At 31.6% G+C, this 14,095-nt stretch overlaps 1 protein-coding gene across 1 annotated transcript; it reads right to left on the minus strand.

Annotated features, from left to right (window-relative positions):
• Positions 1–4,441: 4,441 nt before the first annotated feature.
• On the minus strand, positions 4,442–9,412 carry LOC132720867 (uncharacterized). The gene is made up of 5 exons (XM_060705092.1): positions 9,141–9,412; positions 8,251–8,380; positions 7,298–7,453; positions 5,776–5,898; positions 4,442–4,864 (listed from the first exon to the last, which is right to left on the minus strand). Exons 1-5 carry the CDS (start codon positions 9,227–9,229, stop codon positions 4,442–4,444), a joined length of 921 nt encoding a protein of 306 aa, XP_060561075.1. The 5' UTR covers positions 9,230–9,412.
• Positions 9,413–14,095: the final 4,683 nt, after the last annotated feature.

Raw genomic sequence — 14,095 nt, forward strand, 5'->3', positions numbered from 1 at the left:
ATTTACATAAGACATTCTACACAGAACATTATCCAACACAGCTCAAATTGTACAAAAGTATCTAATAGACTTTCCTATACAGTATGCATTAAAGTGACACAATATATGCGTCAGTCCGAATTTAGATTTCAACCAAGATCATGAATCTCTAAATTGATACCTAAAAATCACTTGATATTTGATCTACAATAAAATACCAGAGTGCCCAGTGACAACAATTGAGGCGATGACAGCAAATTAAGCAGATGTATTAAAGAGTGATTGACCAGCTTGTTGTTTATGTCGAGGCTACTTTGTACCTTGTTGCAGCAACTGTGTAGCAGGAGACACAAAAATCATTAACAAGCCAATATGTTTCCTTTTTATTCACAGGCCATAGCTTAGCAAAAGAATCATTTAACTGAAAAAAAAAACAATTAATAATCGGGAAGAACTTGAGGTATAAGTCAAAACAATAAAGTTTCACGCAAATTGCAGAGAAGTAGTCTTGACAGAAATTTAAAAAAAACAATTACAAAAGAACCATAACTTTGACAAAAATCAATGTACTGTAAATGCTGATTATGTGCACAACTGGACTTGGTACTGATAATTTCTGTTTCATTGATATCTTGCACCAATAGTTTTTGAGCAGTCGGGACAAACTGTGATGGACAAACAGACGGGCAGACAGACAGCCAACAAAGAACTTTAAAGCATGATATCTGGATAGCAGACAACATAACAAGAGCTGTCGGTAGGACAGCAACGCTCGACTATTCTTAGTGCTTGATATTAAAAAATCCTTATAATGTAAAATTTTCTTAGTAAACAAAAGGGCAAAATTTGTCTTTACATCCAAGTAACAGCTATAGGCCTTGAAGAGAGTCCTATTATGCTCTCAAAGAGGAAAACAAGGAACATCGCAATGCGATGCAACCAGGTTTTCAGCAAAATATTTCACAGAAGCTTTGTCATGAAGGGGCATTTGTTTTCAATTGAACTTTTAGGAGGAATTATGGCTCTTTTAATATTCCTCAAACAAAAATGATTGAGAAATTTTATGTTGTCTATTCGCCTTTTTTTCCCAAATATTTTAGAAAGGTAAACAGTACTTTATTTTTGCTTAATTTTTGCATTTTTGCGTCTCTTGTCATTTTCTTTTGTCAACAATATTGGCGTGTGGTGTTTTGTGCGATATCAAGAAAAGTATGTTCACAATTTTAAAAAAATACTTGAATGATGTCTTGGAAGAAACATGGGAATTTAGTGAGCGCCAGGGCACTTGATGACAAAGCTTCTGTGAAAGTTTGGTCAAAATCCATTGAGAAATGTAGGAGAAGTTGCGCACTGTAGAAATTGTTCACTATATATTCTGTATAAGGAAAAAATATACAAAGGGCCATAATTCGGTCAAATATTATCCAATCACAAAACCCTGACAATATGTGCCAGGCACTTGATAACAAAGCTTCTAAGAAAGTTTGGTCAAAATCCGTTGAGAAATGTAGGAGGAGTTGAGCACAGAAGAAATTGTTCTCTCTATATATTCTGTATAAGGACAAAATATACAAAGGGCCATAATTCGGTCAAATATTATCCAATCACAAAACCCCGACAATATGTGCCAGGCACTTGATAACAAAGCTTCTTAGAAAGTTTGGTCAAAATCCGTTGAGAAATGTAGGAGGAGTTTGCGCACAGAAGAAATTGTTCACTATATATTCTATATAAGGAAAAAAAACAAAGGGCCATAATTAGGTCAAATATATACCAATTGCAAAACCCTGGCAATATGTGACAGGGCACTTGATGACAAAGCTTCTGTGAAAGTTTGGTCAAAATCCGTTGAGAAATGTAGGAGGAGTTGCGCACAGAAGAAATTGTTCACTATATATTTTATATAAGGAAAAAAAACAAAGGGCCATAATTAGGTCAAATATTATCTAATCGCAAAAACCCGACAATATGCGCCAGGGCACTTGATGACAGGGCTTCTGTGAAAGTTTGGTCAAAATCCGATGAGAAATGTAGGAGGAGTTGCGCACAGAAGAAATTGTTTACGCCCGCCCGCCCGCCCGTCCGCCCGCCCGCCCATCCGCCCGCCCGCCGACATACCTCAATCTAATAACCAGTTTTTTCCTTCGGAAAACCTAGTTAATAAAATTGCAACTTGTTTCAAAGCCAGATGTCAATAGAATATGAAAATATCTGAGGTGGTAAATTCTAAGTCCAAAAAGGAGCATAATTCTGTCAAAATGCTTGATAAAGTTACCTCCTCCTGTCTACAGGTTGGGGTTATGATGGTGAACAATTGTGCAAAGTTTCAAAGCCATATGTCAATGGACTTGAAAAATATTTTGAAGCGTGTTTTCAAAAAATTTTTAAAGTAATTTTAAGTCGGGAAAAAAGGGGATAAATTTTGGGCAAAAACTTGATACAGTTATTTTTTCCCCTTTTCTACAGGTCGGGGTTTTATAATTGGGGAGGGAAGTTGGGGCAAAAAATTTAAAGGCCCCTATGTCCCCAAGGAAATTTGAAAAAAAATTTTGAGGTATTTACAAAAAAATTAAAAATTTAAATGGTTACGGGCCCACGCTCAGTTGATACAATAAACTCACTTATTCTTATCGAATTTGTTGAGTTAAAAAATCATTTAAAAAATGCCCAAACCCCCTTCTTTTAAAAAAAGGGCCCTAACTCAGCCAAAAAATTTTTTAACTTGGGAAAAACCATCAAGTATTTGAAATTTCCCATCAAATCCTTTAAAAACTTATGCTTTCCCCAAAAGAAATCCAAAAAAAATACAATTAAAAAACAAACTTGGGGAAAAAATTTTTCACTAAGATGTAAGGGAAAGTAAAAAGTTTCAAGAAATATTTTACATATTATGTGCCATTATCGACTGTTTTTTTAGTATTTACATCTATATTTCTACTGTCAATGGACTTTGAAAATATTTGAGGTATTACAAAAACTTTAACATAAATTCTAAGTCGAAATATTAATATATATTAACGTATATTTCCTCTGCGGGTTGCTAACACAGTAAAGACTATTAATGCATATTTTGACCAGTTTTTGGTAATTTATGTGGTTTAAGTGCCACTGATTATGTGTAAATTGCTTCCTTTTGGTTACTTCACAATATTACACATGTATTCAAATACATTTTCAAAATTTTCCTGAAAATTAGCATGAATCCTGAGGCGTGCTGCTTTAAGTTTCATCCCAATTACATATTGGTATAAGATAAGTGGTACGTACAAGCTTTTAAAATAAAAATCATTAAAGGTCTATAACTGAACAATGCTGAGTGGAACTGATCATTCCCGTAAAGTTTGGATAAAATTGCACAAGAAGTTTTTGAATAATAGCCTAGATCATTTTTATGACAGACGAACAAAGGGGAAGTGATCCCTATATATATATATCACCACTAGTAACCTGTAGAAGGCGACACAATTAATCTTACTATTTACTGACATGGATGTCAAGAAACAAACTTTTTGTAGCCGAACAAACTTCAGATATTGAAATTACCTTAGTCTATAAAAATAAATAAAAAAAATAAAAAAATACATGTTTTCAATAATGACCAGTGACTTAAACTCAACAAAATCTATATATAAATAGATTAACCTAAGCTTCTGATTGTACAAAAAGAATTGTCATTTAGTGGCTGCAAAAATTTAAATATAGCTGTAAAATATCACAGGAGTCACGTCCATGATTCTTAGACGATAAACAATCTAGATAAATAGTTTATTAACTTAACAATGATATATTAGTTGATACAACAACATGATGGTTCATGGATGGTGAACGGTTTTTAAAGTTTCTTCATCTCTTATAAGGACCCATTGGCCGTATAACTCAAAAGAGTACAAGACCATAATTATAAAACATGAAGAGGAATTCATGAAAGTACTATGATACTGAAAATTCAACATTTTGTTCCCATGTTCATCATGAGAGAGAAATCCTCCTCGAGTACATATTACTGCGAGTACAGACAGCGCCAAAACCTTCACCACTTGTTATCAGAGAGGACCACAGATTATATTCACTTCCTGGTGGTTTTTTTACACACTTTCCTCCCGTTTCAGTTTATATTAATTATCGTGACTACTAAATTCTCGATTATAACTCCTTTGTATATACACTCTGCGTAAATTGAATTTGCATTGTGAATGCACCGGACAGGCTTTATGCAAATAGTGGAAGTAGAATAGTCGTGAGGTTGATTGTCGTTGAGACAGGGTGGCTTATAGCTTTGTGGAGAGACATTTTCACCTTTGGCTAAACATTAGGCTTCATCACCTTTCTCGCAGTTTAAATAAATTTCCTCCACCAAGTTATAAGCCTCCATCCTCGAAGTTCCTACGCCCTGTACACGCTTGTTATTATTCACCATTGTTTAGTGCTCACACTAGGTTTCCGCTCCTCAATTGCATAGTTTCTATTTGACACTCGCTCCACTTTCTCGATTTCTAGGAAGGTTCATAAGTGTAGAAAATCCTGTGCTTTTATCAGAAACAAGGTCATTGCGGAATTCTCTCAGATAATATCTAAGGTCTGTAGCTTTGTCTATAGGCCAGTCCTTATAGTGAAGAATTACCTTCCCCTCTTTCTTCTTTATCATGAACTGATGAGGCCCTGATATTCCTTCAATCATTCCTCTAACATTTTCTAAAGTTGCCTTGTAGTTGTATATGCCTTCCAGATTTACAACTTGTGGTGAAGGTGTTGTTGAATCACCAATTGCATGTAGGAGAGCCGGTAATGTTGGGGCATCTACATGTTTCATGTGGCAACTTATTCTTGAAAACACTTGATCGATGTCCTCATGAGTATGCCCCACCATTAGAAATGATAGCTTCACCTAGAATTATAGATAAAAGTTAAAAACAATAAGTTTGTATCCCTAGTGTTGTAGCAGAGCAACAGATAAGGCGGTGTATATGCATATTTATGCAATTAATTTTATAAAATACTCATTTAGAATGCGTATCGAAACCTATTTTAAAAAAATAAAATACGCAAATGTCTTACAGACCCAATGGTATTGTCATTTTCATCACCGCAAAATTAACCTCGCTCGTAGTTTTGGACAAATTATATTGAACATGAAGGTTGTGTTTAAAGAATTGTTGTGTCAAAGTATGAAAACAATTTCATGCATAACAAATGTTTAGCCTATTACAGCAGAAATCTAACAAATATAAAACATTTGACCTTGAAGGTCATTGTCATTGGAGTCAAGATCAACCTGGTTTACTAGAAAATCTTGTTCAACAGGTTTTGTATAAAGACAATTTAAAGACAGGCAAATGTATTGTTATAGTTTCTGCTGGGCAACTGCAACAGCAAAGGTAATGGGAACAACAACTAAACCGTAGCAATGGCTAAATTTTTTCTCCCCCCCCCCAAAAAAAACCCAACATGCTGATCATATATTATATGCATTGTAAAAGAAGTCTTTAAATGTTATTTAAACCTTTTGTATAATATAAAAAGAAGGTAAAGTGATTTTAAAAAAAAGAAAAGAAAGGAAATAATGTCAGTAATTCTAGTAATTCATTCAATATTCATACGGCAAATTTAACACATAGGGCAAACGTCAGTTTTTTCAAAATCTTCAGGGGGCAAATAACCAGGAGGAACTTGTCTAAGGGCATATGTCAGTGGAACTTGTCTAAGGTCATATGTAATTTTAAAAAAAAATTGAAATGGTAAGCCCTCTACGGTTTTCCAGAATTACACTTTAACGCAATTCGACAAAAATATAATCACCTTTTTAAATATCCCTGTCTTCACCAACCATGCTAGAAATGTCAAAAAGAATGCGTTTTTGTTATCCTTTGCAGAATTGTCAGCTTGAATATATAGAGTTGGTGGTAGCATTCCTCCATTTATCTGAAATAATTACAATAAGGTAACAACCAAAACAAAAAGCACTTAATTTTAAAACCAAATACTCCATGAAGTTTTAATTACAATTATCATCTCTAATATCATCTTATCATATATTATTTGCTCATTATCAATCATGTTACAAGACCATTTTAGAAGTAAAAGATATGAGCAATTAAACTAAGCTTGCATGGTTGTAAAAGACAGGTAAGCACTATATCCATGTAATTATCAGGGATAACACCAACATGGATAAAACATAACCCAGGTTTTATTTTATTTTATTATGTAAGATATGCTACTTCAGTTTACTTAAATAGCTAAAAAACTATATGAAGATATTGTAAATGTTTAGTGTAATATTAGATAGTTATTTACACAGTATTGAGAGCATCAACTGGTTTATTTTTGTTTATCAAGTCTAACAGTCAATAATGTTTCTTTAACTTTAACTATATTACATTAAAAAGAATTTGCAACAATAAATAAATTTGCCAAGAAACTGACTGTTTGATTTTCTTTTTCTGTTAATAAATTTGCCTACAATAAGATTGCTATTCTAATGAATCATATCTCCTTTTGATAACAAAAAGTTGTTTCCTGAGTCACCCAAAGGACTTTAGTATTACAACTTTACAAAATCAACTTGATACAACCAAACAGAAAAGTATATTCATATGAAAGTGATTATCAAATATAACTGTTTACATAAGGTCATATAACCTATCAAGAATCTGAATCACAAGTCTATAAATTTATTAAAAGCATACTTCCATTATTTGAGAAAAAAAGAAATTAATTTATAAGTAGACAATAGCTGTGTATATAAATTATATAAAGATCACAAATATGCAATGGAAAGCGATGTTTCAAATGTGTAGTTTTATAGCATATATTCGACTGTCCATTTAATCATTGAGTTTTGCACATCAGAAAGGATTATCTACTCTTTACAACTGTGCTAGAAAAACCTGCCTTACATCCCAATGTATGTTTCATGTCTTAAATGAAGTCATTCCCACATGCCTTTTGTAAATGAATTGCGTTCAAAGGATGGCATCATTTTTCCGTTATGAATGAAGTTGTTTATACATATGCTATTATAAGAGAAAAGTGCTAGGCAAAAATTTTAGTTTTAGTTATTTCTTTTTTCGAAATATCATTGATTTGTAAATATGCAAGATATAGAATCAAACGCGGCTGTCATCACAGACAGGAATATCCAGCTCTCGGCTAACTGTTTAGTGGACACTCAGTAGCGCCTCGTTAACGCTGTGAACAGTTACCCTGAAACCAGATATTTCGATTTGTACAGGCAGCTGGTGTAAGATCCTTTTAGTGTGATTTAAATCAATTATCATGCAATATTCCTTTTTCTAGAAATAAAAGCAACTTTAATTACCAGACTAATTTCATGAAGTGTGTAGATCAAGGCATTGATTGTTATATTGCAATCTGGGTGGAACTGATCTGTCCATGTTAAAATAAATGTTTTTCCAAGATGATGTGCCTTCACACCTGTAACATGGTGTTGAACTTTGTGCAAATGTGCCTCAACCTGAAATTAAAATGTCTTAAACTGTATTTTCTTGAATACAATAATATTGATCAGGTAACAAAAATGTTCCTGTCTTTCTTGAATATCTTGTCCATACTAAAGACTCTCATATAGAACTTTGTGTTCACAATATAAACATACTGTAAACAGTTCATGTTCCTAAGGGCTTCAATGCTGAACAAATTGGATTCATGTTACATGACTGTTAGTCAGACTTAATTAACATTCAAACACTATATTTTGCTTACTGGTATTTTTGTAAATTGTAAGTCAATAAAACTTTAATTTGATGATAATGTGTGTAGCTAAATAACATTAATTTATCAAAAACATGACATCAATTGTATTCCATGTAATGATTATATAATCATTTGTATTTCTTTTTATTTTTCACTTTATAAAATCTAACCAAATAACCTTTAGACCTTGCAACATTTGAAATTCCATAATAAATTATTGGATTTTAAACCATCTTTTTATTTCTTGCATCATAAAAATCCTTATCAAATCCATACTACTTCTTGCCTTCATTTTTCAATTTCCAAGTCCAATAAATCCCTTAGTTGTATTTTCGAAAACTCTTCTTTCAAAATAGATATTATAAAACATCAATGTCTCCCTGTAAGTTAATTATTTTTCTTGTTAAGAATTGGTGGCGAAAACTGAATCAAAACAAAAGAAACAGCCTGTCACAGGGGAAACACTTGACTTTTTTTACTTTTTCTAAAATCAGAATAAGTTTTTGTTTGTTTTAGTTTATACTTATGGTTTTAAAAGATTATTACTTGGGCTCTTACCTTTGAATTTGAAGAAAATGTTGGCAGTCTTGTTTTTGCTTGATCCATATTGTCAATAATCAGGCTCACATATTTGTCAGGGGATTCACATGCCTTCTTTATGTGTTTGTAGTACTTTGAACGACAAATACTGTAACACAATAAAATCAGAATTATTTTTCTTGAAATTTATAATCAGAAGAGAATATATAGTTAACTAGGCATAAGTTGATATTCAGGGGACAGGCAATCAATATATTGTTATAACCAAGTTGTCTCCAATGCCTGTAGTTATCAACACAGTCAGGTTGCATATTTGAGTCAGAAACACTTGAGAATAATATGTTTATGATGAATGTGATTTTTTTTATTTATAATAGATAAATCTATGTTGAATACCTACTTTCATAATAAATGATGAATTAGAAGTGCTGATTTATTCATTACATTATGTATGTAGCAACAGTTTCACAGTGTCAGTCCCTTGATCTTTGAGTGTACAGGGCATTTTATAGTTTTTGACAAATAGAAAGACCATTTTTTATGTGAGATATTCTAGAGGAATACATTTAAAAAAGAATGGGGATGGGAATTCCAAATGGCAATCATTTCTACAATCGAAACAGCTATTAATCATAATAACCTTGGAATCAGTGTATATCTATGAGGGGGGATTGGGGGACTGTAACAATACCTCTCTTTACCTGTAACAATATCTTACTTTTGTTTTTTGTAAAAATGCATACATTTGATTTAAATGCTATGTACAAGGTGAACAAACTAATACTTATACTACATAATTAACATGTCAATTGGGAAAATAAAATTTATAAATACACTGATATTATTAAAAAAAATTAGAAATTTTTTGAAATTAGCACAATTAAAATGTTGGCATTTTAAATACATACGACTGAAGATTCAGATGTAGTCTCCTTTTCTCTTCTATTTCCTTCCTGATATCTTTTGGCAGTTTCATGTTCATAAGGACAGTTTCCATATTAATGCATGGTGTACATCTGGCTTGTGCACCTTTTCCCTAATAAAGAGAAAAAGATTGATAACATTGTGTACATATGAGTGTGTAAAGATAACTGTCAAAAATCATCTGACCATGACCAAATTAGAACTTGACATTTATTTTCTGGTAAAGTACCAGCACCTGCACATGTCATCCTCTAACATACATTCCTACAAAAGCAGAACTGTAATTTAGTTCAAGAAGGATAACTTTGAAATCATCAGACTAAAAACCAAATTTAAACTTGACCTGATTTTTTTGGTTAAATACCTGCACCTTATACATACATTTCTACAAAAACTGAATTTTTTTTTTTCAAATGTTGGAGAGGAATAATTTTGTGTAAAATCATCGAACCAAGACGAAATTTGAACTGCTTGCACCTACTTATTTCTATTATGTTTCTATATGTCCAATTGTGTTGAATGTGTATAACTTATTGGGAGATAATGAATGGAAACAGAAAATTGCTTTTGGTTTTCAGAGTTTAAGAGGGATAACTCTGTAAAATCATTGAACCATGACCAAATTCTAACTTGACCTGCATAATTCTTTCCTTTGATGTATATATACATTAAATTTGAATTGCATTGTTCAACTGTTGGGGAGATAATGAATGGAAACTAAAGTTGTTTTTTTTTCAAAGTAACTTTCAAATAATAGCAAAAGTTTAGCACTTTTCATTACTTAGTAATAAACATTATAAGCTACCACTTGACATTTTGTACATTAATGTATCAATAGAAACTGTATGTCAACATAAAATGTTTAGTCCAATAGATTAGACGTTACAGGCTTGTTATAGTTTTATGTTGGTCAAGCCTGACGTCTAATAGTTATTGGTCAAAAACGCGTAGCATTTTGAAAAATCAAAAAAATGTCTGTTGACTTGCCTTTCAAGCTTTATTCAAAAGCTTATCTTCTGTTCTTTCAATTGCATGGTCTATCATTAACAAAAAGTTTCAAACAATGTACTTATTTATTAAAAATAAAATATAAATATCAATCTATTTCGCTCATCGGCCATACTGGTTAAGTAAAGCGTTTTACAGATTGATTCCAATTTTTTGAACGGAAAAATATTTTCGAACACACTGACGGTGCATGGGCAATTATTTCGTTGAAAAAATATTCCGTTAGAAACTTCTGGAGTCATTTTAAACGCTTGCATTTGAAATTAGCCAATCAGATTTCGCGCACTGTATGGCGGCCATTTGTATATCTGCTGTACATGGAATTTAATTAAATGAGAGGATTTAATCATGACTTTTCGGGTGTGACAGTTCAATTATTTTGTTGAAAGGTATTTAATTTTTAGTTTTGTTCATAAATAGTTCAAAATTTATGTAAATACACGCTGTTTTAATTGTTAAAATGCATTAGATCTAAATCGATGTCTAATGTCAATTTTTTTGCTACACGATTTTGCAAAGATCTGTTAAGACCTAACGTAACATGGAAAATGAAAAATGTAAAATATCAGATTAATGAATGATAAATATGAAATAGGTTACGTATAGGTCTTATAATTAGGACTAATACCGGAGCGGATGGGCCAGAAATTAGAACTCGAGGAAAGTGACTAATAAAGTCAGAGCAAAGATAAGAGTTATCTACATCTTTGATAAAGTTTCCCATACATCACAAGGTATCGCTGGTATTGTGCCGAGTATTGACTTTATTCTCCCAACATTTTTACTTTAAAAGACTTAAAATCTAGTCATGATCTAATTTATCAGACGCTTGCATTGTATTACACGGTACTGTACTTATAATTTATTGGCGAATAGAAATAAGCGCTATCGACGCAATTCAGCATTGTTTATTATGTAACTAATGATTGTATGTAATAAATGTTTGACTGTGTGAAAATGTTTGAAATAAAATTAAAAGACCCGGCGTATCATTTTTTATATTATTTTTAAATAACGAATAAATGTTATTTTATTAAAAATAAAAAATAAAAAATATGTTACAAGTAAGAAATTGAAAACAGTCCCCAATACGGGCGAATTCTCCCATGTGTGTATTCTCCCATTGCCCTTAAATGGGAAAATTTCCCAATAACACTTAAACGGGAGAAACCCCAATTCCAAAAGTATCCCATTCGGATGATGGGAGATTTTCATCTCCCATTCTGATAACGGGAGTTTCCCCTCATTACCATGTTAGGTGAAAACCACCAATGGGAGAAATCCAAATTCCTTGAAAATGTTGCTAAAATATTTTAGATGCATTTATATTCGATAATATTATCAATACATCAAACAAAATCTAAAAAAATCTCCAACAATTATTTTCTCTCATTCCTGTAAAGTGGAAATGAAACCCCATGAAACTCCAACTGGGGGGCCAAAACCCCAATGGGGGAATCGAAAAACCCCATGGGACGGCCAACTTTGAATGTCTCCCCTGCATTTAATTTTAAGGGTATCGTCATTTCAAAGGTCAGGTTTTACTCGACTCTATCTCTATTATTGACCGGTCTTTCAATTTTTTCTCTAATCAATTTAAAAAAGGTAGCTGAGTTTGCGAAAATTCCGGATTTGCAAACTTATTCCGGAGGCTGTTATAAATATTTTGGGGGTTTTATAAAAACTAAATAAATATATGAAAACACTTGAACGAGATAGTTGACAAAATAATTGACTATTGTCAGGGATTATTTGGTTATATACAGCAGACACCTATCAAGTTACTATGAAAGCAGGCTATTTTAGCGAAAACATATACATGTATATTAAAATAAGTAAAAAACTAAAAATTAAACGATGTGAACTAAATTTGATTCAAACATTTTCTGATTAAGTCTAGTGCCTGGAACAAATTTTGTCAAAATCTTTGATATAGCATCTGCTTTCTTTTGTAAGACGTTTATTTGCCTAAAGTCACAGACACGAGATTGCTTTCCACTGTATCTAAGGCTGTTATCAAATTAATACAATTGATACGTAAGCATTTTCGCCTGGCAAAGAAGTAAATTACTTTATAGTCCCCCTTTCGATAAATGATATCAGAAAGTTCGGTAAGTGTGGCAATACCTTCGGCGAAAATCTAACTTTGCATTTAAATTATAAATACATACATGTAACTTGACAGTAAGATAGTTATTACAAAGAAAACAAAAAATACGAGTATCTAAATGTACGTTTTATAGTTTTTGACGAATTTATTTTTTTTCTTGTGTATGATTTCCTTGGTATATGGTCGTTATCTTTTTGGTAAACGTGTTATATTATGCTACTTTAAGTAATCAACAGCATTCTTGTATGTCGCTTTGGGTGCTTTCATCGCTTTGATTCAATATCAAATTAGATATTAGAAATTAGTCATCTATAAACTAAATCAACAAAACTTATTGAAAATGAAAAATTTAATGACAATAGAATCAACATGTTTTCATATATTGTATGTTTATTTTCACGTGTGATGATAAATGTGAAACAATCTATTCAAGTATTTATCTAATTTCATTTAACAGTTTTTCTGTTCCGAAATTTCCTGTAAGTATAATATAAATATATTGGCTATGACATGTAAGCTGGTAATAAAATCAAACAGAAAAAAATCAAAACAAAGAAAAACAAAACCCAAAACAATTAAAACAACCCTTAAACATGAAATGAAAAAAGAAAGAAACGAACAAACAAGTTATCAATGTATTCAAATTAAAATGATGCATTTCTATTATAACGCCCACAAGCAATTACTAATATAAAGGCGACTAAAATGGTTCCTAAAAATGATTTCGTTCAGATTATGGGTGTCCATCTGGATTTTTTCACATGTTTTATCGTATTCTGAGAAACTCATATCGGACAATGCGATCCAAATTAATGACAAGGGTAGGGTAACAGGCTGAAAATTAATTGTTTCTGACCTGATGGTAGATATCCAATTAAAATATGCCTTGCTACATAGAAACTAAGCAGATTGATTAACTTTGATGACTCATTTCACCGTAAAGGTTATATAAAGTTATTTTATTTACAATTAATTTCATACAAATATAGTACAAACAAGGCAGGTAATATATATTATATGTGCAAAAGATTATTTTTTTTCGTTTTCTGAAAGTAGATTTCAATTGTGACAGATGGCTTCGTCTGAAGGGTTATTCTTGTTTGAAAATAAGTGCTGTTCACGTTTAAAAGGAGGATTCTAATTTCTTGAAAGCAAGAAGACCTACAGTATATCTAGTTTTTTTAATAATAAGAAATGTATGGTTATAAATAAATGTAAGCGTTAAGTAGCTGAAAGTGTTTATATAATGTTTTAAAGTTTTATATAAAAAAGAATGTATGACGTAATCTTACATTTATTTCTACTTATTATCGTGACATGATACTATTTCAATAGACATTGTCTCTAAACATATGTTTAGTGTTTATTATTGTTTTTCGTCCAAAAGAATTGCAGTATTTCAAAATTCTTAACACACTAACTTAAGCAAATACGCTAAATTTAATCAGTCTAAATTATGAAATTATAAAAACAATTTCAAACACTTAATTGGTTAATATTGATTAGTAAGCAGTATTACATTGAATTACCTGAAAGCCCTTGCCGTTCTTGACCAGTTTAATTTTTTGAATACATACTTATGAACGATATAATACAGAAAAAAATGAATCTCTAAACAACGCCCAAAACGACAAAACTGAAAATGTTGCAGGTTGTTCAAAGACGATACTGAAAGGTGCAAGTTAACGTCCACGCCCCCTTGCACCGGCTTAAGCAGAATTCAACATTTATACATGGGAATACTTAAATTACTAACCTAAGAGTTCATTACAAAATATGATATAGTTATTCCGTATTGCTATCAACTAAGTATAAATACAT

Source organism: Ruditapes philippinarum, unplaced genomic scaffold (assembly GCF_026571515.1).
Source record: "Ruditapes philippinarum isolate M1 unplaced genomic scaffold, ASM2657151v2 ctg2524_1_1_1_1, whole genome shotgun sequence".
NCBI classification, from domain to species: domain Eukaryota; kingdom Metazoa; phylum Mollusca; class Bivalvia; order Venerida; family Veneridae; genus Ruditapes; species Ruditapes philippinarum.

Coding starts and splice junctions, on each gene's coding strand:
- LOC132720867 (XM_060705092.1), bottom strand. CDS start 9,229: ATGGAAACTGTCCTTATGAACATGAAACTGCCAAAAGATATCAGGAAG. Junction 7,454..8,250: donor CATTTTCTTCAAATTCAAAG/GTAAGAGCCCAA, acceptor TTTTAATTTCAG/GTTGAGGCACATTTGCACAA. Junction 5,899..7,297: donor CACTTCATGAAATTAGTCTG/GTAATTAAAGTT, acceptor TAATTATTTCAG/ATAAATGGAGGAATGCTACC.